This window comes from Hyposmocoma kahamanoa, unplaced genomic scaffold (assembly GCF_003589595.1).
Source record: "Hyposmocoma kahamanoa isolate Upper Pololo Valley unplaced genomic scaffold, ASM358959v1 224, whole genome shotgun sequence".
NCBI lineage: Eukaryota > Metazoa > Arthropoda > Insecta > Lepidoptera > Cosmopterigidae > Hyposmocoma > Hyposmocoma kahamanoa.
This window is the reverse complement of record NW_020653743.1, coordinates 10,045,403-10,070,782: the sequence shown is the minus strand read 5'-3', so window position 1 is coordinate 10,070,782 and position 25,380 is coordinate 10,045,403. Positions and strand designations below refer to the sequence as shown.

Sequence of the window (25,380 nt, the reverse complement as noted above, 5' to 3'; positions counted from 1 at the left end):
GACCGACGGACAGACGGACCGACGGACCGACGGACAGACGGACCGACTGACCGACTGACCGACTGACCGACTGACCGACTGACTGACCGACAGACGGACCGACGAACAGACAGACTAAGTTAAAAATGTTAAATGTGAATTTATAGCTATGGAAGAGCGGTACCTCCTGACACTGACGCTTGACAAGCTTAATAGAAGGTACCATCCACTGTTAATGTAAAGTTAATTGCATTACTGAAATAAACATTTTCTTATTATTATTATTATTATTTATTTTACTAATTCTATCTCAAGCTTTATAAAATTAAAAACGGACACTTACAATCATTGTCTAAATTTTTCAGTGACTCAATAAGGTTCAAGATTCTTTCGTCTCTGTTCGGTTTAAAAGCAATAATTTTTTCGAAAAATATTTTCCAATTTAAATAAAAATTCAGCCCTTTTTCTGGATACAACAAGTCGAAGTCAATGTTTATCTGAAAACAAATATCATAGTTGTCAAAATGATTGGTCTGCGTCAAGATGGAGGAACCCTAGCTCAGAAATAAAACGTAAAACATATGAAAACAGATTACATACCAATATGTCACTTCTTTGGTCTGATAATATTTTCCAGTCTTGTAGAAACTCATGAACGCTCTTGTGTTCACTTTCTTTTCGAACTTTAAATGTATCTTTCCATTTTTGTATTACTTCACCCCATGGTTCGGTGTTATTGTTGAGAAACAGTATATCTCTTAAATGTAAATCTAAAAAAAATCATGTTAGTGTTTCATTTTATCCTTATTGAAATGTTTTGTAAGACTTTCATTATTTACCTGCATTTCAATCAGCTGACAAATGCCTTTCCCACGTAAGTACCTGTTCCTATCTAATAATAATAATATTATAGATTTTTTTTAGATAGAGGACATAGTAACAAAACAACCTATCGAAAATAAACATTAGTTCTGCAAAATTCAATAGTTTAGAAATCATGATTATTTATGTACATTCAATAGCACATCAGACCACACATTTTTATTTGAAAATCGCCTCCAGTGCAACGGAACAAGATACATCAATGTGTAACTTGATACGTTGCCATCCATACTTTTTCAATATTTTCTACTCTAGTCATTAAAACCACCACCAGTATCATAATCGTTATTCAAACAATTTTAACTTAATTTCTCAAGAGAAAACATTGGTTCAGCTCAGATTTACATGAAATTATTCTCAAACCTATCTATTTATCAGAAGTTCTCTATACATATGTTTTTAAACATTTTCTTTTTGTGTACATTATGACCATTAGAGAGTTAAAATTGTAGAAACTCATGAACATGAATTGACTAAAAAATAACGGAGCAATCTAAGAACAAACACAAAAATGGTTCATTGCATGCTAGCTACATGGTTACTACTACTTTAATACCAAATTTCAATTAATTTAGTGGAATAATTTTCAAAATAGACTAGTTTTAAACTTTTGACTAGAGTAGAAAATTTTCAAGAAAGTACATAAAAAAATCATAACTTAAGCTATTGATTTTTGCTAAACTAATGTTTATTTTAAATGGGTTGTTACTCCTATATGTAGAAAAATTTTTGGACCACTGTAAATGGGGCCCACTTACAGAGGATTTCGAGTTACATTTACCTGTATTAAATACCCAGAATGATGCGACTTAGAATACCTACTCTCAAATACCTAAATAGGTTCATAAATTGCTTTAACCCAGTGAAAGTCAGTGGGTTTAATTGCAAGCCCATTTAAAAAAAAATTACCTTGCAAACCTTGAATATACTGTCTTTTAAACGGTGGAGCATTTTCTAGAGTGCCAGATTGTCGCTTGTGTGTGTGGTCTCCATATTTATACAGAAGGTTACGGACTTTGTCCACCAATTTTCCTCGTGCTACTGTAGAACGTCCATTAAATGAATTATTTTTTTTTATAGGTTTGGTAAAATAAGTGCCTATTGACTCCTTTGGAAACAGTGATATTATTTTCGCAGATATAATATTATATTCTTCATAGGTTATCCGGCTAAAAAAATTTTAGTGATGTATTATTGGGAAGTATAAAAGTAATCAGAACACAGTATATACTTACTAATATATACAGTATATACTTACTAATTGACAATGTATGTGTATATATGTTTTATAATTATATCAGTCAACTGGTTTCTCTTGGTATTATTGAGAAAACCATATGTTTCATAGTATTTTAAAATACTATTGCCACCTGCTGACGTATGCAGTAGTGTCTCCAAATCAAAATGTGGAAATGTTTTTCTAGATACACTTTTGGTTGTTTCCAAGATGTCGACCACTTGTAGTTCATCTAATGAAACTAATAAACCGGCATCACTGGTGCTTGTCTCTAATTTACTGGAGGTGGGAGTAATAATGACTTGATCATCAGTTGATTCAGATACTGCATCTGTCGTTGCCTGTAAAGTTAAAAAAATAGACTATTTTGTGTATTTTATAGTCAAGCTATGTTAAGATAGTCAGTATGAAAGCACTTTCAACTAAATTTTTTAACTTAAACATACAGGTCCCTCACCTGTGCAGTAATAAGCTCCCCTATCTTTTCCTCTAAAGATAGTCTAGTCCCCATATGTGGGCATAATTCTTTCAAATTGTCTAGTTTTAATTTGGGGAAATGTTCAATTGTTATACCATTCTCTGCAAAAGTAGTCAAGTTTGTAAATAAAGTCAAATTAAATCAAATATCTTTTTATGTATTTTACTTCTAGTTTAATAACACACACACTCAATAACACATACACTGAATATACCCCGCACTAGGGAAACCCTGTGTCGCGAGTGCCATGAACACACACATAGACAACCACAAACTGCACCCAAACTCACGAGAGAAATAAATGTAGGCCGTATAAATATTTCTCCCGGCCCAGGAATCGAACCTGGGACCTCTGCGTGGCAGTCCGGCAAGGTAACCGCCACGGAGGCAGTTAAAAGTTAGTTTCTATTGTAAAATGCTAATTGTCGAAGTCACGCATTTCAAAGGTAGATACATTATTTTTAATAAACAATGACGACATTAAATCGGGATTCTAAACAGAGATTATTTACATAAAAACTCATAAATTAAATAATCCCATGTTTAAGTATACTGTATACCTATTTCTAGGAAAAGTTCGTCTAAGATCCCTCCATTTTACGCTTACATTCAACGTTACGTACAAAATATCATCATGTGCATAAAAATGTAATACTTACACAATTAATTCATAATAACATCAAATCACTCACCAATAAAATTGGTCACTACAACTTGTGGTATATTCCACGATTCCAAAAGTTCTTTCAACGAATCCATTACTGTTTCCACAAACAACAAATAGAAAAATCAGTTCCTTTTTAAGATTTTATTCTCCTTGCCTTACCTTTTTAAGATTTCAAGTAAAACTAAGTAAGTATAGTTCACTTTGCTTCACATTTTAAATAATTGGCTATTGATTTATGGATGGCTTCTTCAATCGCAGATACCACGGCCACGAAGACGGAGCGCGCGCGTTTTCAACATGTCACGACATGATTGAAAATGACAAAGCAAAATGTTGCCATAAAAAATGTATTCTCGAATTTAGAATATTACTCTTATTAGCAAAATAACTTTTTTTTTATCTAAGAAAATATTTTCTTAAAATACATCCAAGAAATTGGGGATTCATTTGAGATTATTTAGATTTGATGTAAGAGGAAAAAATTTCTTGATGTAAGTAATGTCCAATTAATTGATTAGAAATGAAATAAAATCTTGAAGTGAACGTATTTGTCTCAAAGTTAGAATAAAGTTAAGAGTAAAATTGTATTAGAAAAAGATAAGCAGTATCTTTGTAATGACAATATTTTATTACTTTAAATAAATATGTTTTCAGAATTAGCAAATATTTTGAGAAATTGCTCTTTCTTATTAGTAGAAATCCTTTTTTTCTGTGCGTTATTGTTTTTTTGGTGTTTTTCCATGAATATATTGTTAAGTTTCTCATTTCGTTAGACGTATTAGGGCAAACGTGGACTATGTCCCTAAAACCTCGGCGTATGAGACGCCCTTGCTGAATGCCAACGCAACAATTTATATCAATTCTCTTTATGTTGATTCAATTTTACAGATCTAAACATATTGGTTCTCTCCACAGACCACATAAAGTGGTTCTCTCTTTTGAAGTAACACAAAAAATGCCAAATTAATTTAGGTTCATGCTTGAAGAAAATGTAATAATAATTTATTTATTTAATCCTTTTACATATTATTATTATTATATGGTATTACTAAACAAAAATCTGTCCCCTGACTTTTAAGCTAGGCTAACCTGTGTTATGAAAGTCAGTGGTTCGGTTGTTTAATAACTTTACAAGCAAAGTATAGAATATTACAGAATATTCTCAGTACAGAGTACTAAAAAAACCGACCTCAAAACTATGTGGAATTACGTCTATTTGCTATGAAATATCCTAGTTCGCCACTATACAGGATTTGGAGATAATAAAAATCAGTTCTCACTACTCAAAGTATATTGAAAGAAAAACGCCTTGAATTTGAGAAATAGCAAAATCAACCATTAAAATAATTGCTCCTAAATTAAAGTTTAGGCGCTATTTATAAAAATGAATCTTCATGCGTGAACAGCCACCCTTAGAGGTGGATGATTTTCTTCAAAATGAAATGGGACCACTATGGAAGTACCCCCTTTCCAACAAAAAAGAATCATGAAAATCGGTTCACAAATACCGGAGTTATCGCGTAACATACATACAAAAAAGAAGAAAAAAGAAAAAGAACATACAGTCGAATTGGGAACCTCTTCCTTTTTTGAAGTCGGTTAAAAAGACATAAGGTTAATAGTTATAATATATGATGAAAGTGATTGGCGAGGGTCAAGGGTGTAAGAGTGAAAGTGTCTGTGTTTGTATATGGGGAACGTAAAATAACCCATTTTAGTAATAGTTCTGTTTCATCGTAATTAAGCTTTAACAGCCAAGTACTTATTCTATTTTTACAATATTCCTTAACACAAAAATTATTATACCTTAGCCAATAGTAAAGGAAATTATTCGATAGATTTTCAGACTAAAGAACAAAGAAACCATCTTTTTATATACATATAATACTTACATTAGTGTAGTGATGAAGTAACTGAGATGTACCTTATTTAGTAGCTACTTCCGATTTCCGCGAATTGTTTTTTGAGGGTACGTTAATCGGAATGGCATTGCACATTTTGCACCAGTATAGTAATTATCGTGTAATATATGCACAGGGTGTGATTTTAATTTCATTACACTCGCGGGGATTGATTTCACCCGTTATTAGGAACTTTTACTATGAGGATCTCTTTGTAAATCTTGAAGAAATAATAATGACCAGAGAAAAAATATGGAGTAACTGCTTTTTGACGGCCCCACCGAATAAACGTGTAAAGGAAAAGCGGCAACTTTACAGGATCGATTAAAAACTTAAAAAGTAATGTTACTCATTGTGGATTGGATATACTAAAATACAATGTATGACCAAATAAAAAATAAAAAACATTATATCTTATATTAAAATATGAAACATGATAATATTGATAGATTATCAGAAATGAATAAAAAACCCTTTCAAATTTTTATTCGAGTAAAAATTACTTTGGCGACCATTGACTTACAAATAAATGGACGACGGATCTAATACAAAAACCACGAAAAAAATGTCCCAAGTCAACCTATTTAAACGTAGTGACATGTAAAGGAATATGAAAAAGCTAAAACGTTGAATTTAAATTGTAATGTCATCGCAGTACTGTTTAATTTGGCTTGCTTCGCTGTCAGTCGAACAAACGAAGACTAAAGCGTGAATGACGCTCTGTATACGATTTTAACGCCCTATAAGTTCGGACACTTTTTAGCGCGGACCTGACGGTCCATATAATTGTAAGTCAATGTTGGCGGCTACTCGCTTGTAGTGTTTACATTATTATTCGTGGGCAAAGTTGTATATTTACTTTTAAATGTAACATAATATTACTTTGTTTTACTGTGCATATTAAAATTTGTCAAAGCGAATATTATATACTTGCATACTTATTCTAGTAATTGATTATAAATTTTAAAAGTTAGTTTCTTGTAAACATGCAAGAGTAGATAGCGTAATAATAATAATAACACACACACTCAACATAGCCTACTAGGGAAAATCCTGTGTCGCGGGTGCCATGGATATACATACATATATATAGACAACCTCATATTACACCCAAACGTACGAGAGAAATAAATGTAGGCCATACAAATATTTCTCCCGGCCCGGGAATCGAACCTGGGACCTCTGTGTGGCAGTCTGGCATGGTAACCATTCGGCCACGGAGGCAGCGTGCAAAACACATGCAATAGTCGTGTGAGATTGTTGAGTTTAATGTACGTAGAATAAACAATGATTCGAGTACCGAAAAATTATACAATAATTAATAATTAATTCTGAAAAAAAAAATCAAAAATGCACAAAAAAAGTCACCGTAAAAAGCGTTTACACGTTTATTAGTTGGGGCCGCCCCGTTTTCTTGTTCATATTAAAAAGTGGAATTACCCTGCTACGGTTACAGCATATTTAACACTCTATGCACATTGTGATATGAAAGAAAGTCATGTCCCTGCGTTTTAGCCAATGGTGCCAGATGTTTTTCAACTAACGCTAAATTTTTAATTTTTTTAAACCAAAAACGAACTGAATTCGTCTGCGCACACAGAATGGTATTTTAATTTAGCGAACAGGGTTTATAGAAATATATTTTTCTAAAAATAGCGTGATTTTTGTCATGCGCGTGCTATTTAATTTTAACCTGAAAAAGCGGCACGTCCCGCCAAAATCGGGACGTTCTGGGAACTCAGATTACGATTATCTTATCCATCACGAACTCTATTAAATATGCTAAAAGTATTCAAATTTCACTTTTTTCGTAACGAGGAATAGAGTACGTCTACATATACTTCTCAAGTAACATAGTGAATAATACTTCTTTCTGAAATCTCGGAATGATTATAAATACAAGACAAAAAATCAATCGTGGTTAAAAAATACGCAGTACATACGTCATTTTGACGTCAGTAACTAGAGATACGGACGTATGTTTTGATTTTAGCATAATTTATAAAGAGTTTTTCATCACGCTGCTGCGTCTCTTAAATTGTTTGCTAGGATATTATAACCCTACCCATATGTACCTCAATGCAGCATTGATGTGTTCCGGAATCCAGCGTAGAAAGAGCCAGCGCAATCCAATCAGAATATTCAAATCTCTTCACTCACCTACACACTGAGTTACAAAAACTTTATATTTTCATATATTAGCAATAGAGGTCCTTGTGAAAGAGTTCGTCCAGAGAAGTACTGCCACCTCACCTATTTCTATCGTCAAGCAGTAATTTGAGCATTGGAATGTGAACGTTCCGGTGAAATTATTGGCACACGGGACATAACACCTTATGTCTTATGGTGACAGGCGCAGTGACAGTGCTGTCAGATCTTTGCGATTTAAAGCTCTGAGTGGCACTGCAACTGTTATGGAGAGGCGTGTAACTCACCACCAGGCACACGACAAAAAATGTCACACGACTTACACATAAATAAGTAAATAGCACGCGAAACCTAATACTGTCTTAACACAAAATTACGAAACTGAGAGGACACTCTCAGTCTCATTCTCTTTGAAAATTAAAAAAAAACTGAATGAAACCAATATATCATACCGTTAATACAAGAGTGTATTAAGTCAAAAAGTGTAGGTACTTTTTCAGAATTGATGAAAAACGAATTACTCACTTCCCGTGAAAGATTATTAAAATATATGTATAAAATAAAGTATATTACAGACATCTAAATAATTTCATACTTTCCAAGAATATTTAAAAATAATAGGGATAAAGTAATTTCATGTTTTCTAGTAAGGGCTGTTTTGTCCAGAACTAGCTCACATAAAGTTGATCCAGTTTTGAGTTAAGTAGATATCTTTTAATTGTTCCTTCCAATGTTCTAACGACGGTTTTATTGACATTATTTATTATTTATTTATTGACATTGTAGAGAATCAAATTTTAGGTTCGGTTTCAGAACTTTAAAAGAATTTTGTATTAATAGGATACATGGTGCAATATAATAACTAATATAAATAAAAACTGCCTCCGTGGTCGAACGGTTACCATTCTGGATTGCCACTCAGGGGTCCCGGGCCGGGAGAAATATTTGTGTGGCCTACATTTATTTCTCTCGTGACTTTGGGTGTAATTTCTGGTTGTCTATTTGTGTGTCCATGGCATCTGCGATACAGGGTTTTCCTAGAGCTGGACAATGAGTGTGTGCGTGTTATTATTATTATTTTTATAATATCAAATGATGGGACGAAGAAGTCGTGCGCTTGATTGTAAGCTACACGCCTGTCCATAACAGTTGCAGTCACTCAGAGCTTTAAATCGCAAAGATCTGAGGGGCACTGCCAATGCGCCCGTCACCCTAAGACATAAGTTGACAAGTCTCATGTGCCTGTAATTTCATCAGCACGATTCGAAACCGGAACACAGTAATGCTGACGTTACTGGTTGGCGGCAGAAATAGGTAAGGTGGCAGTACTTCGCTGGACAGACTTTTCACAAGGAGCTCCAATGCTACTAAATAATAGAAGTAATCATATTCATGATACCGAAATAAAAGCAGAAAGCTTTCTTCATTACTCCAGTCTAAGAAACAAGTTATACCCAGTAGTGAAATAATAAACTTAAGAACAGAAGACGAACACAGTCTTCCAGTCAGTGTCTGTTAAGCCGGCCAAGCACATAGCAAGCCGGCTTAAAAAAATGTTATTACTCGTTAATACAAATGTTGGTTACTAACGGGAAAACGGAGGTCGATAGGTGAAATGTTACCCCAATTTTTGTTTTATGTATTTTTTTGTGAAATTTGTTGTTGGTTGGAATACGATTACCAACTTAATATAGTGATATATTTTTGTCACATACTGTATATATGTGAGATAAGTACTCTTATACAACTGTTATTTGTTCCATTTTTGTAGTCACGTCTCTAGTAGTGTAAATGTATGGTTGGTTGTTATGTGATTAGTTTCACAAGTTATTGTATTACAATAACTTGGTTTGCTTTAGATTCCATTGTTGAACAGGCTTTCGCAAACCGTGAACAGAGAAGTTATTCTCTAGTAATATAGAGATAAAGCACATCATTTTTTAAATTATCAAGTGACCCTTACCCTTCAAAAGTAGTTTAGTAGCAGTAGAGCTCCTTGTGAAAGAGTTCGTCCAGGGAAGTACTGCCAGCTTACGTATTTCTGCCGCCGAGCAGCATTACTGTTCCGGTTTTGACGGGTAAGGGTACTGGTGAAATTACAGGCACATGGGACTTGTCAACTTATGTCTCAGGGTGACGGGGTGATTTAAAGCTCTGAGTGTCGTTCAGCTTACCATCAGGCGCACGACTTGTTCGTCCCGTCACTTGATATAATAATTTAAAAAAACTGAAACGCAGTAATGCTCACATTACTGCTAGATACAACACACTGTGGTCTGTGATACAACATGACTATTATCTGTGTAAAAAAAACTGTATTTCTTTCTTATTTATTTAAACTTTTTTGCGTAATATAATATAGTACAAATGGCAGATTTAACGTTATAAGACTTTCTCTACCCGTCAACCTTTGGACCAAACAGAAAAAAATAACATGATAATAAATGAGTAATGTTATAATTAATTTATGTGGAATCATCATCCATCCATTTATATGTCCCACTGCTGGACACGGGTCTCCACGCGACGGCTTAGACAGTCCATGTTGTCACCATGCTGGCCCAATGGGGGTTGGAGACTTCAGACGTTTTCTGAGGGTTGTGTATCTTCTTCAACGTGCAGATTTCATCACGATGTTTACCTTCTTCGAAATGCTCATGTTAAATGTCAAATTAAAGTTCGCACATAAATTTCGAGAAAATTAGAGGTGCGATTCTGGATTCGAATCCACGGCCTCTGCTTGAGACGCAGTAGGTCAAACCATCAGGTTACCATGGCTTATGTGGTATATACATATAACATGTCAACTTCCAAATAACATGTGTTTTCACAAACAAATTAATTATGATTATGACTGATAATGATTATTACTCATAGCTCCGCACTAGGGAAACCCTGTATCGCAGGTGCCATGGACACACACATAAACAACCACAAATTACACCCAAACTCAGAAAATACATAAATGTAGGCCCTATACAAATATTTCTCCCGCCCCGGGAATTGAACCCGGGACCTCTGCACGGCAGTCCAGCATAGAAAAATGAATATAATATAACATAAGCATTCGATAAACATAAATATATGTATGTATATTATAATAATATCTAAATACCCACTACAACATGATGTAGTCTTTATCTTGAAGATTAATAATAATAATAATAATAACGCATACACTCGACATAGCCCCGTACTAGGGAAACCCTTTGTCGCGGGTGCCATGGACACACACATAGACAACCACAAATTACACCCAAACTCACGAGAGAAATACATGTAGGCCATACAAATATTTCTCCCGGCCCCAGAATCGAACCTGGGACCTCTGTGTGGCAGTCCGGCATGATAACCGTTCGGCCACGGAGGCAGATTGTCAAGAAGATGCTTAAATATTAAATATTTAATCATCTTAATAAAGCATAACAGAAAGTATAATTCTATTGCAAACTGAAGATAATATGTTTATAATAGATCTTGCGTACATACATATATAAATATAGAACATGCGCCGTTATATACACTTTATTTGCGCAGGAGTCGCTATATCGATATTAGAATCCCAGTTGCGTGGCGCGCGTGATCGCGCACACACGTTTCAAGAAATTCTATATTTAAATATATATATATATAATTAGAAAATTAAGCAATAATAAACGTACAAAAACTGGAGCGTAAAAAATAAACAGCCTTGTGATAAATATAAATATGGCCAACGAAATTCGTTTTAGTAAGCAAAAGCGCGGGAAATAATTTATTCACGTTAAGATTGAAATTGTTGATTGAGGATATCAAGAGTGCCGTATAAGCAATTAGTCGGTGAAAAAAAAAACTAAATTAAAAAAGAAAATTATAAGACCCATTTTGCATCTAATCGCCTTAAAAGACAAAAATCGTAGAAGAATTGAACCATCAATAAAACAATTTACTATTTCAAATTTAAAATGTCGTCGACACCAGATCCTGAAACACCAACTCCGTCAGGAACACCAACTGAGACACCTATGCCGTCACCAGGGCCTGATGCAGTCAATAAATTCAACTTCCTAAAGAAAGTCAAAGCAGCCAGAAACAATCCTTTTGTTAAACTGAGACCATCTTTGACTAGAGAGAGTTCGACTGCGGAATTATTTTCTAGAGAAAATTCTAGTGCTAATTTCTTTGAAAATTCAAGAATAAATCTTTTCGAAACTGCGCCAAAACCGGAGGTTTCCTGTTCGAATGGAAAGGTAAGAAACATGTTTTCTGATTCCACAAGATATAGGAAAAAAGAGATTCGTTACTTCTATTGAATCCTGTTAAATATTTAGAACTTATTTATATCAAGCATGAGATACTTCCACTGTAGTGATAGTGAACTGTTTATTTATTAAAAATACCAACACCTTAAAATGAAATTAAGTAGTAAGTGAAAGCTCATTATAAGTTTTTTTTATTGAAAGTGCGATTTGACCTCCGTCTCAACCATCGAGTATATAAGCAGAAATAGAGGCGAAATAAGGGCCGTATATTCCTGGTAACACATTAGCGATACAGCTCTTATAAATATCAACTCTCGTTTGCACTGAAATATAGACAGGCCAACTATTGACCTATGTACGTCTCCGCATATTCCAAAAAATATTCTGTATTTATTGTAATAAAGATTATTATCTTTATTGCAATAAATACTTAATTAATTATTTATTTATTTCTTAATTACAATAAATCTCTAACAATGCCGTGCTGTTCAATTCGGTGGTGTGGCAAAAAACAGCAAAACATCTAATTACAAAACAAACATAATCACATTTCATCGGTAATTAAATATTAAATATGTTGAAAGACCAAGTACAAAGACACGACGCAAGCACATAGAAAAATTCGTGAGGTCCGTTGGTTCGTTCCGTGGCTAAGTTGGTATAGCGTCTGGCACAGTACGCAAGAAGACGTCGGTTCGAATCCGACCGCATCGAAGGAATTTTTTCTCAGTGTTCGATCTTTGTATTCATAATTATAACTAACTAGTGGAGTAATTTCACAAAAAATAATTGAATATCAATTCAATAAAAATTTAATTAATTAAATATGTAATTTAGCAATTTTCGTCCATTATAGCAAAGCTCAAGTTAACTGGTCGATTTGAAGTGAAACAGTTGACGACACCCATTGACGACACCCGTCAATTGTTTCGAATTCGGGCTGCCCAATCGGAGCGCACTTGTCACAGTAATGACGTGGCAGACTAGTTTTCAAACAAATTAAATGACATTTCGTCTCAATTTCTGGTTATATACTCGATGGAAAAAATAATTTATTACACTTTTAAACTTACAATTAACAAAACAAATAATGTGCATAAATCTATATCCATTCTTCGCTCATAAATATTCAACATGGGACTTTTCAACCTATGACTCAGGATGACAAGCCCAATGGCAGTGCCCCACAGATCGTTGCGATTTAAAGCTCTGAGTGTCATTGCAATTGCAATAGACTCGACAGGCGTGTCGCTTATCACCAGACGCACGACTTATTCGTCCCGTTAGTTTGTATAATTTATTTTTATTTATTATTAAGGCCATATTGTTTTTTTGTCATCTGTCGGGTAATTTAAAAATTCCTTTTTAATAAAAGTGTCTCTCTTTACTTCTAATATACACTTCTAAGTGTCGTTTAAGGGTCTCTTCGTTATCAAGGTCGTAGGTATCCATTCAAAGTATTTTATAAAGACCGAAACGGGGCGAACGTGGTGGATTAGGTCACGGCTTTGTAAATATGTGTTTGGCATTATTACACGGCACCTTTACAACTAGTGGTGAGTCGCATTTGCATTTCGGTAACTTACGAAAAACTTAAGAAGATGTAAAAAAAATCAATTAAGTCCCCTGACTGTAGATTTCGTTTCGATAATTCCAGATATGTTAATAACGAATTTCGCTAGAAATGTCAATTACGTTAGTTATGTAAGGAGCCCTCCTTACATTTATGTAAGGAGCCCTCCTTACATAACTAACGTAATTGACATTTCAGCCCAGTGCCTCTACCAGTTCTGTTATAGTTGTCGCTAGCGACCGCGGAAATTACTTCATAATTTTGCATGGCAAGTTATACAGCGCCCCTGGCGGTTACAAGAAGAAACAACATTTCGTATACAAACATTTTACGCGGTCGCTAGCGATAACTGTCACTGTAATCTCATGGTAGAGGCACTGTTCTGTTTTTTTTTTCATGAACTTTCCCGCTTATTGTAAAATGCGCGGTAAAATATTATTGAAAAAAATGGCAATAGACAACACAATTTAATAGAAAAAAGTTCTATTTTTTGTTTAAAATTGGCTAGCAACAAAAACCGCACCGACATTTGGGCAACCCAATAATAGTTTAATTTCTAATGTCTAACAATCGTGACAATCTAACGAACGACTCGAAATGTTAATATCTTTTTCTGTCAACATTATAAGTTACATTCATTCGTCATGAATAAATTAGACGTTAGACTAATTAACTACGTAAACAAAAACAATCTACGTCCATTATTGCTAAAGCAGACAAACCGATTATGAAAATATCTTTATTATCTTTCACAAAATAAATTATCATATAATTTCTTTTGTGAAAGATAGTAAAGATATAAAGATAGGTATGATTATATACATCATACTTTAAAATTGTCTTTCTACTAATTCAAATTAAAGAGAAATATTTTTTTGAAATAGTTTTTCGGCCCTGGTGTAAAGTCCTATTTTTCGAGATACGACAAGATCGTTTTCCGGCGTCGTTATATATCTGTGGTCCTCAGAGATATTGAATATAGTTTCATTTGTGAAAGTTTGGTATCCATCCTAGTGGATTAACTCGTGTCCTTCCGCCTCTTAACATATGTAAGAAAAATGAGCATAAGTACTTAAACAATTTAAAAATAAAAGCAAGTGAAAATTAAGTGTTGTAAAATTAGTGATGTTTAATAAGAAGTCTTAAAATGATACAATTTTTTGTTATGTCCATGAACAAAAGTATTACACTAGAGTATTCAACCCTGGATATGAAATATCCATATATATCCATAACAATATAATATCCATAATGTCACCCTGACACGTAAGTTGACAAGTCCCATGGGCCTGTAACTCTCCAGCACCGTTACTCTTCCAAACTGGAACGTAGTAATGTTCATATTACTGCTTGGCGACAGAAATTTATTTATTTATTTTTAGGAAGATTTACAGCGAATTTTTAACAATAAATAAATGTTGAGTAACAGGTGAAAATGCTAATTACAAATCTACACAAGTAGCACAAAAAATAAGTTATTAAATTTTTAGTCAGCAGAAACTAAAACATTATTATTAAAATGTCGAACTACATAATATTATTTTACACATTGAGAACAGGTACAATTGTTAATGCAGGGGAAAAAAAGGAAAAAAAGAAACAAAAAAAAAAGGAAAAATATTAAACCCTATATAGCCCAACCAACAACACGCACATCTTAAAGACAGGAAACAAAATAATGAGAGATAGATAATTACGTAAAATATTGCTTAGTAAACGTTCGTCGAATCAAGACTGAACAGATCTATGTCAATAGACGATTGATTGTACTCCTTAATTGCTCTGATGAAAAATTAATTTTGCCTATAATTGGTGTTCGCCGCGGGCACACACAGCACCGGTCGACGCCTGAGACTCAGCTGATTAGTCCTAAAGGATAATTTAGACAGTAGTTCGGACGAGTCAATTTTACTGTTTATTATGTTATACAGATGTCATTAATTTTTCGCCTATTATCGAGAGGTACAAAATGATAACGCTTACAACGCTTCATATAGCCTGCCGTTCGCTGTTTTGTCTTATAATCTAAATAACTCAAAAACTTTTTTTGTATGGCTTTAATACGTGATTTGTAAACTTCGTATCTAGGGTTCCACACCTGAGAAGCATATTCGAGAACACAGCGTACAAGAGAACAGTACAATATTTTAATAGGTTTTATGTCGGAAAAATCATTACATGTCCGCATCAAGAACCCCATGGCTCTATATGCTTTTGCAACTATACTCTCAATATGTTTATCGAAGAGCAACTGGGAATCAAAATACATGCCTAGATCCCTAACACTGTCCACTCTATTCATACAACTCCCTAGGAAACTATAACCTCCACCGATAATGGTTTTTTTACGCGAGTAAGATATTACGAAACACTTAGTTACATTTAAGTCAAGTTTATGAATTCGACAATAAGCTACGAACTGATCAAGATCATCCTGTAGAGCCTGAACGTATTGATTTGACACAACTTTTTTGAGGATTTTCATGTCATCAGCATAAAGTAATACTTCTGAGTTATTTAAACAAAGTTGGATATCATTAATAAATATGATGAACAATAATGGACCGAACAGAGACCCTTGTGCCACGCGCGAGGGAACAAAATTCCAAGTGGATCTATAACCGGAAAGTACCACTGCTCGACTGGGCCTATCAATATAGGATGAGAACCATCTATATAGATTACCGTGGACACCAGCCCTCGATAATTTATCAAATAATATTGTGTGGTCAATGCGATCAAAACATTTACTGTAATCAGTATATAGAACGTCCACATGAGCTCCGTCCTCCATACTAGTCGAAATAAAATCAGCAGCCGCAACTAAATTGGACGTCGTGGAACGGTTGTGAAGGAAAGTATGCTGACATTCACTAAAAGAAGTCTTTAGAGCAGCGTACACTTGCTTATATACTAACTCTTGAAAAAATTTAGCAATTAGACATAATTTTGATATGGGTCTATAATTCTCAATATTATACTTGTCCCCTGTTTTGTGTACTGGAGTAATGAATGCAGACTTCCACATCGTAGGCACGATGCCTTCTCTAATAGACCGCTTGAATAGGATAGAGACAGGAACCACCAATGATTCAGCACAGTTTACAAGAAGCACAGCCGGCACAGAATCTAGTCCTTCACCTTTGGATAAGTCGAGAGATTTCAGTAATTTCAAAACTTCAGACAAACAAACTTCAATAGAGGATATACTACACCCAGAACAATCCATATGTTCACATACACAGAGTCACGCCCCCTCCACTGAGGACTGATGCTCGTAGTGGAAAAATTTGGCTGGCAATAAGTGGCAAAGAGGTTACTAATTGCTTCACCCGTGGTGACAGTTACATTGTTATATTTCATGTTATTAGGTACGGACGAAGATTTGTACTTACTCTTGAATAGTTTATATTATAATACTTTCCTTGACGAACTCTTTCACAAGGAGCTCTACTGCTACCAAATATTGTTATATCGGATGACCCTCAGACCCTATTTACCGACCCGAGAGATAGGGTTTTCCGGGGAGACTACGGGCTCCCCAGCAAGATCAGGATACGGTGGGCGTCCGGGCCAAGCCCTCTGCCAGTAATATGCCTTCACGGGCGTCTCTGGTGGACCCGGACTTGGGTATGGACTCGCCGGGGTTTGTGGTGAGCTGCAACAAGGAACGTTCTGCCCCGGTAAGCATGTGGTCAGGGCGTTTATCCCGCGCGCAGCTAACGCGTGTTAATAGCGGTCTAGACGAGGGCCTAAGGTGAGGAGACGCGCGGGATACGCAAGTTGCCCTTTAAGTCTGTAGCTATGCCCGGAAATTGTCGCAGGACACTGCTACCTGGCTTCTCCGGCACTAGCCCGGAGAGCTAATAGAGGTTGAGCTAGACATCCAGCGGTCCTTCGTGCGGGTAGGAATTTGGGAACTGGAGAGACGCCGTTTATTCGGCACTGGGAGTGAGCTTGCCTTACAGCTCCGCCACCAATAAGAAAATTTGGTAGTCGACTTAGAGTCGGCGGCTCAGCGGTGACAAGCGTTATTTGTGCTCTAGAGCGCGACGGGAAGTGAGCGTGCCTACAGCTCCGGTACCTATTTGGAAAATAGGGAGGGTGCTGTACGTGCATCCTGGGCGGTTCACCTAAGGCACTAGCATACAGAAAACCGGATGAAGTCCGTGCAAACGGGCTGATCTGGGGTTAGGACCTGACTTAGATGGTCCCTGTACGGGCTCTCTCGCAAAGGTCATAGCGCCCTTCCCGCATAACCAAGAGCTTGATAGGGAGGGGCACTATAAACAAAATTTATGTAGAAAGATATGAGACTGACCCTCAGACAAATGGTCAAATACAATATCGTCTGTCTATTCAAGACAATTTGTTCTGTATACGCTTACCTAGATTTCTCATGTTCGTATAAACATAATATTTTGGCTAGTTTCCAAAATGCTCAGTATTCGGAACGAACAAATCACATAACTTTCCCTATATTTTTTGTAGATAAATGGTCGTAACTTACTTTGTATGTTTTTTAAAAGTTGTTTGTTATTAGGACACTCACCAGCTGCGATATAGTCGGGTTACATTACACTGTACGCGTTCTTATAAAACCTTCCTTTAAAAACGCCTACAAAAATTAGGCCAAGTGTACTCCAATTAGGGGCTACTGAGATTTTGCTTACAATGCCGTTTTGGTTTTTTATAATAACCAAGCGACTGGATAAACAAGTCGTGCGCCTGGTGGTAAGTGACACGCCTATCCATAACGATTGCAGTGCCACTCAAAGCTTTAAATCTGACATCTGAAAAACATCTTAGGGGCACTGCCATTGCGCCCGTCACCCGGAGACATAGGTTGACAAGTCCCAAGTGCCTGTAATTTCACCAGCACCCTTCTTACCCTTTATAAAAGGAACACGGTAATGGTCAAATTACTGCTGGGCGACAGAAATGGGTTAGGTGGCAGTACTTCCCTGGACGAACTCTTTCACAAGGAGCTCTTGACATTTAGTGAATGATAAAAAAATGGTGTCAAATTGCGCCGCAACCAGGCGATTAAAACTAGCAATGCAATATTAACTTTATCCATTATAATTCAAAACTGAATTGATATTACCGTAATCGTAATTTCCTAATTTTATATCCTAACATGTGCAAGGAAATTTATGAATTATTTTTGAAAGTATTCATGAAAATATGGACACTTTTCCCCGCCCCTGTGTTTACTGTCTTACCAGAACTTTTTACGGTCTTGTCGTAAAAAAAACGACGTTTTGATATTTATTTTTTATTATAAGCTCTTTCATGCATAATGAAATAAAATTTGGTATAAACAGTCTCAAAGAAAGTATTCACGATTATGTTTTTCTCTGACGTTACCTACTAAGACATAGAATTGGTGTATTTTTATTTTAAATATGTAAATTTTAAAGAAAAAATACAGCATATTTAGGTTTTTTTAAGTAATTATTTTATAAAAAATTTTGACCATATAATATACAATAGTGGCCAAATCCAAAATTGGTCCTTTTATTATTAACATTTATTACTAACATTTATTACCTTTTAAATTTAACATTTATTACTGAGATCCATTCAGAAAATGTTAAATTTAATGTTATTGGGTTCCAAGCTTTTCATTGGTTAAAATAATCACGTGACGACCATTGTTGGGATGGTCTACGGTTCGTCAATTTTTTAAGTCATCTTCCTAATAAATTAGATGCTTTTGAGGCTAATATTCTAGAAACCCAACGAAATGTAATCTACCATTATTATCATGACATAATCGACATTTTACCGAAATTACATTTTTAACATGTCTGGAATCAGCGAAACGAGGTCTACAACCCTTGTAATTGGTTTTTTAAAATATATTATTTAGTTTCAGTTTTATTGTTAAGTAAAATCAGCGTAATTGACATTTTTTACTAGCAAAAAACTTTAGGAGCCAATTTCTCGAAAATTACTGAAATTCAAATGCGTTACTTATGACACAGAGGGCAGTGATGTTGTTGTCTTTAGAGGAACAGGGACGTAACTAGTTTACTTTAGTTGTTGTGATGATGACAACCTCAGTATAGAGTACTAAAAAAACCGACCTCAAAAGTTCGTGGAATTCCTTGTATTTGCCAAAGTTTATTGAAATCGGTTACCGGAAAGTGCACGAAACCGGATTCATCCCCTAGTTTGCCACCTTTAAAGGTGGAATACTTTCTCCAAATTTGAATGGGAGCACAATCGAAGTACCCTCTTTCCAACAAAAAACAAATCATCGAAATCGGTTCATAAAGAGTTATCGCGTAACATAAAACAACATAGTCGAATTGAGAACCTCTTCCTTTTTTGAAGTCGGTTGGCAATCAAAATAAAGAATTTTTAAATTGTTTAACGCTGTGACCTTACCGTGACGGAACGCTTGCAATCTTGTATGCGTTGTTAAGCCGAAATATCCGTACTATTTTAGTACAAAGTCGAAGCTCTATATTTAACTCAAGAAGCTGCGAAAGCGTTTGGTTTTCACGCTTCAACTCACAGTGTTTATGATGTTGAACGTATTTACTTTATAATTTACTACTCTCTTTTATTTTGCAGTCAACTACACACACACGCAAAACTGTCTATTAAATATAATACTTTTTGGAACTTTTGTAATCGTGAATACGAATGACCACAGACCACATAAATACTAGTAAATAACATGTTGTAATTAGGAAATCCAATCCCGCATCAAAATCTCATCCATATATCTTGTTCAAAGTAGTTAGAATCATGAATTTATGAAGTGTTGTATGAAATAAAAGACAATTCGATTTACAAAAAATTAATATTCCCAATTACCTTATAATTTTGTTTCTTAATTAAGATATTTTTTTGATAATATTTCCGGAACAATGACTAGATATTTAAAGGTTCATCAATGGACCTTATCGTGTGTCATATGCCTTACTTTCTCAAACACGTTTCTTATAAAGAGCGATTATTCAGGAGATGGCAAAACTTTCTATTTATTTTAAATTTCTTATCAAGGGTCTTAATTTGGTTGCATTACTTTAAGAATAGGTAAAAGTCAGTGTGTGAATATGAAGGAAAAGTGATGTGAAATCAACCTGCAAAATTTGTATATACAATCCATTTTTTGCATTTCATTAACTTTGTGCTTTAAGATACGAGTTTGAGAAAGTAAGGCGATGATTGCTTGTTTAAAATTGTTTAATCGCCTGTTAGTGAGGCCAAGAAGAATAAATTACTTATACAACGGTGTCTGCGGCACTACGCGACTGAAAAAATGGAATCTGAAGAAAAATGGGCAATTTTCTTTAAATAAAATCCATCGCATAAAACCCGCGGATCCCTCATCCGCGGAATTACGCGTTTGCGGGATTGAATTCCCTAGTTGTATTGATGTAGGTTTTAAAATAGAAATCGCCCGAAAGCGTGGGAGAGATGCAGGTTTAGTTTACATTAATAGGGTAACACTTAGAGCTAATGATAAGTGGTCACAGAAAAGCACATTGGAAGTAGTTGTAACCTTGTTCGAAAGGGTTTCCAATCCAAACGATAGGCTAACATAATCGTAAGGGAAACCATGTCGTTTGGGTAACCATTTAATATGGTTTTCTTACCGATAGGATTAATAAAAAATGGGGTTTCCGGTCTTTGGTTGTAATCGTTTGAACAACACTACATAAATTGTGTATGAAAAATGATTTTATTTGTTATTATACGGAATAGCAAGAGTATATTTAGATACATAGAGTGAATAATAAATCTCTCTTTCGAGTTATTAATATTGATGTGTAACTAGCAATTGCTTTACTGCGGTAATGTATTTAGAACAAAAGTTGTTTTGATTTATTGTTTTATAAAATCATTTCGGGGTTTCAGAGGAATGTATTAACGACTCTATGTGTATGTCCTTAAAGTTTATATAAATATACTCTGCCAATACCGATCTGTTTTTTAACCGACTTCATAAAAAGGAAAGGAGGTTCTCAATTCGACGGTATTTTTTTTGTATGTATGTTACGCGATAACTCGGCATTTGTCGATTTCAATAAAACTTAACAAATATATGTAATTCCACGAACTTTTAAGGTCGATTTTTCAGCTTCAGTTAATAGGAAGTAGTTTAAAATTGCCTTGTAAAATTTTACATGTTCCTTCTTTCTAATAACATTTTATTCGGTAAACAGTCAAACGAACCTGATATAAAATTGTAACAGTCACTTACAGACATCTGCTAAGAGATTTGAACTGAGAGTGCGTACGGATCAGGGCACCAATTCTGCTAAATTTAAATCATTACAGTTGTGTGTGGATAGTGTCAATGCCAGGATTTTGTACGTTTGGTATTCTGCTAAAAGTTAAGAGTAGAGGCTTGTCACTGGCTAGTCATCGAGCAACTATTCAACTACCATTGCAATTTTTTGGTGTTCTGCTCTTCGGTGTTCTTTGACTTCAAATAACTGGCTAGAACCGTGAGGAATGGAGAAGGCTACACCGACAAGAGTTTGGCTCTTAAATAAGATGATGATGATGCTCTTCAATGGCGAGTCAATGGCATGCCGATGGCGTAGTATTACTTATGTTATATGTGACATAAAAAACACATTTAATTAGAAGACTAAGGGTTGTATTCTAGAACTCTACTCAATGCTCAAGTCAGGATTGCAATTGAAACACAAGCACCGGTAATACGACCCTAATGGCAGGGACTTGAGTATGATTTCGAGTGCTTAAAACCATACTCAAATCCTGACTTGAGCATTGAGTAGAGTTCTAGAATACGACCCTAAGTTTCTGATTAAATGAAATAAAAATTAAGATGTGCATATTAATTTCGATCATACTTTTCGTAAGATACGATAGAACGTTAATAAGTGAATGAATGTATGTCATCACTGCCATTTTACTGAGATTCAACTGCTATTGCAAGTATATTTTAGTAGAACAACAAATATCATAAACCCAATATAGTCACAGTCGAGTCTATATGGAATTGCAATGACCGTAGTTTCATGAAAAATAGCAGACTGCACGCGAGTAGATGCGCTTCTGTTCACATCTCATTCAAGGCTTGCGTCATGCAGTGCGAGCAGCATGCAACCAGGAATTTGATTTTGATTGCCTCTCCCGATCGCTGACATATCCAGATATACACATAAATATGTAACAATACTGAACTTGTAAGAAATATGTCGTTCCACAAGATAACGAATATACATAAGGTGATACATGGGAAATAAAACTATTTTTCCGGATTTAAATCGCGTATATTTGTTTTTTACAAACAAACCAACGTTTTGGGCCTTTACAGGTCCCATGGTCACGGTTGACTGAGGTGGTAAAGTCATCAACCAGTTACGTCTAATATTAAATCCGGAAAAATAGTTTTATTTCCTATGTTTAACAATCACGAAAACCTTAGAACTATATGTATGTATAAGGCGATACTTAAGAGTCGATACTAATTTTTCCCGTTCTGAATCAGTTCTATAGCGCGGGTCGAACGGCAGGGAAACTGGCTTTATTTCTTAATTTATTTTTTTACAAACGTAATTAAAGCCATTTGAAAAATGTGTACCGTGTAATATACGTGTTCGATTTAATTCAGTTGATATAGAAAAAATCATTGGTATATGTAAAGTACTTATTGAGTACAGCGGTTTTCTAGCAAATTTTCGAGGTAAGTTTGTTTTTTTTTCTATCGTGAAAATTTTTTAGAATCGTGTTTTCACATCGTATACTAATCAGAGTATATCCTCAATTTTACTATGTATTTTTCCAAAGTGATTGTTCAACACTTTGTTATGCGGAATCAATCAAAGCCATTTGAGATTATATAGACTCTTAAGTATGTATTATATTTTCTTTCACCGTAAGATGAAAAATCACATAATATTTGTCGTTCTAGGAAGCTTGAAAAATCTGTGGAAAATCTCGTTATTACGGTGTATACAAAATTTAGTCATGCATTTTCTTTAACTTGATTTATATAAGTAACTGTTATGTAAATTTTAAAAACAAACTCGCAATGCAAAATAGTGTACTCAAAAAAGCACTAAAGCCTGTAAGCTAATAAATGCTTTGCTTCCTCCTTGTAGCATCCGACCCCGGGGTCGGTGTAAAGTAGCATCGGAACCCGAATGAGCCCAAACGCGAGTATCATGTGATCTCGGGACTGATTGCTTGTCAAAAATAATTAAATTTGAGTCCCATCCAGTCCCGGGTTCAGTTGCACCTCGAGAGATGATATAAAATTTGTATCGTCTGAACCCGAATTCATTTCGATAGATGTTGGTACATTTTGTTGCTATAAGGCAATGACCATAAATAATATTAGAAAAGCAATGTCCTATTAAAATTGTCAAAAATTTGCCACCACTTTGCAAATTTAAAGACTAGCTTTGAAATTGATGAAAATTTCAAACGGAAAAATAGTTTAATTTCCTAAATATGTTTTTATATTTAGGAAATTAAACTATTTTTCCGGATTTAAATCGCGTATACATATTTGTTTTTTCTTACAAACCGACGTTTAGGGCCCATTACAGGTCCCATGGTCACGGTTGACTGAGTCAATTTATTCAATTCAATAATTTATTGCAAAACCATAATGTACATAATAAGATGTTACAAATGTAGTGAGACCAGTATTATGGGCCCTGTCGGGCACGCAACATAGGAGCTAGGAGATTCAGTCAATTAATTTCTTATATGTAACAATCGCGAAAACCTAAGAACTCGATAAAAACATATTTGTCTTTTTTTTTAATGTCAATCTTATTATTCCAAAATGAAATAGTCTTTGTCTTTGCATTAAGATGACCAGTGTTACCGATTTAGAAATAATTTTCCCTAATTTCTTGTAGCCTCCCTGGTGAAAAGAGACGGGAGATAGGAATCAGAAATGGAATGAACGAGTGCGTGAAATATACGTGAAAATGTATGAACTTGACGGTCCACGCTGGGAATTTATAGTTCTTTCAAATTAACTGCAAATATTGCGGTCCCATTGTGTACCAAGGTACAACTTATGTCAAGAAATTTCTAAAATTATAGTGTTCTTAATTTTAATAGAAATTGCTGAAAAATGTAGTTATGTAATTTTACAATTATGTGAGTAAATGATACTGCGTTTGACGAAACGTATACTGTGATTTGACAGCTTTCATTGTAGCTAATAATCGGGTTCGATCGAGAGAACGTCCATACGGAATAGCCAAAAACTCAATGATGAATAATGTCAAAAATACAAATTGTACAGAGACGCTAATACAACGAAACACACAACAGAAACGGAATAAAAAATGTCTGACGTTCTTTTGCCGACCGTGTCAATAAGTAACAATTAATAGATTCAGACGTTACTTTGCGGAAGTCCATATTAATAAAAATGGAAGTAAATTAAATGTTAAGTGGTTTAACAGCTTGGGACATAGTCTTTTAGCCAACGTTATTAGATATTGTAACAATGTAATAATGTACTCGTAATTCGTAAATCATAAAAGATGTAGTGGATATTTTCTACAGACCTCCAAAAGACGATTAGACCTATTTTTTAAATAATCCCGGTAGCTGGATACCTACCATTAAAAGTATAGACATTGCTGTGTATAATTATTGTGTTACCGGTTATTTATATGCTCGAATAATTTTGAGAGATAGTAAACGCTGTTTTTTTTATGAATTCGTTGTAGTTTTTTATACAAAAACATATGATAGTAATGCAATCCCTTTATGGGATAAGCTCGCCTTTGTACAATAACGTTCTATTTCTTTGTTAACAATTTGTAATTTGTTTGTGTTGTGCAATAAAGTGCTTACATACATACACAAATGAGGTACATCTTTGAGCGCAAGTTGTATGGAAGAAAAAATGGATTCTTTCAAGGCGATCGGACAAATGAAAGTAAAATAAATATTCATTTTATGATTGAGATCCTTACACAAAGTGGGAAGAGCTGTCACGCGAGTCGTGCGTAATAATGATAGAAAGTATCGTTTGGTCCGCATTAATTTATTGAAGAAAGTATAATATAATAGTAGGGAAAAGGAGAAGGAAAAGAAAGGAGAAAAGAACAGGCTGTAACAAAAAACAATTATGTAAAAATAGGTACAATAATATAAAAACACACTTTATTTATCGTCAGATGACTGTCGTTTTGGCTCTTTCCATTATCACGACAGTCTGTCGTCGTAATATTAAAAAAGTCGTGAACGATAGTTAATCGTGTTTTACTATATGTGAGCAATTTCATTTAAATATACAAGATACGAA

General features: G+C 34.7%; 2 protein-coding genes across 9 annotated transcripts in view; one reads left to right on the top strand and one right to left on the bottom strand.

Moving 5' to 3' along the window:
* The window catches only part of LOC113228188, a 27,656-nt gene extending 24,005 nt beyond the window's left edge, over nt 1–3,651 (bottom strand). For 4 of the 7 annotated variants that reach the window (XM_026461428.1, XM_026461431.1, XM_026461424.1 and 1 more), the window contains exons 1-5: nt 2,556–2,787; nt 2,120–2,439; nt 1,771–2,030; nt 580–749; nt 323–476 (exon numbers count right to left, since the gene is read on the bottom strand). Coding sequence is in view for 2 of the 7 variants with exons in the window: in XM_026461430.1 (XP_026317215.1) it covers nt 323–476; nt 580–749; nt 1,771–2,030; nt 2,120–2,439; nt 2,556–2,609 (958 nt within the window). In the remaining 5 variants the exon portion in view is untranslated. Of the gene's footprint in view, nt 1–322; nt 477–579; nt 750–1,770; nt 2,031–2,119; nt 2,461–2,555; nt 2,788–3,268 lie in introns of those variants that run through there. The other 3 variants (XM_026461426.1, XM_026461429.1, XM_026461425.1) reach the window with 2 other exon arrangements.
* LOC113228187 (endothelin-converting enzyme homolog) overlaps nt 1–25,380 on the top strand; it is a 129,740-nt gene that overhangs the window by 49,869 nt on the left and 54,491 nt on the right. Inside the window, exon 1 of one of the 2 annotated variants that reach the window (XM_026461422.1) lies at nt 11,134–11,521. The exons of the other annotated variant lie outside the window; for it this stretch is intronic. Coding sequence (XP_026317207.1) covers nt 11,237–11,521 — 285 coding nt within the window. The 5' untranslated portion in view covers nt 11,134–11,236. Of the gene's footprint in view, nt 1–11,133; nt 11,522–25,380 lie in introns of those variants that run through there. 2 annotated transcript variants of the gene reach the window in all.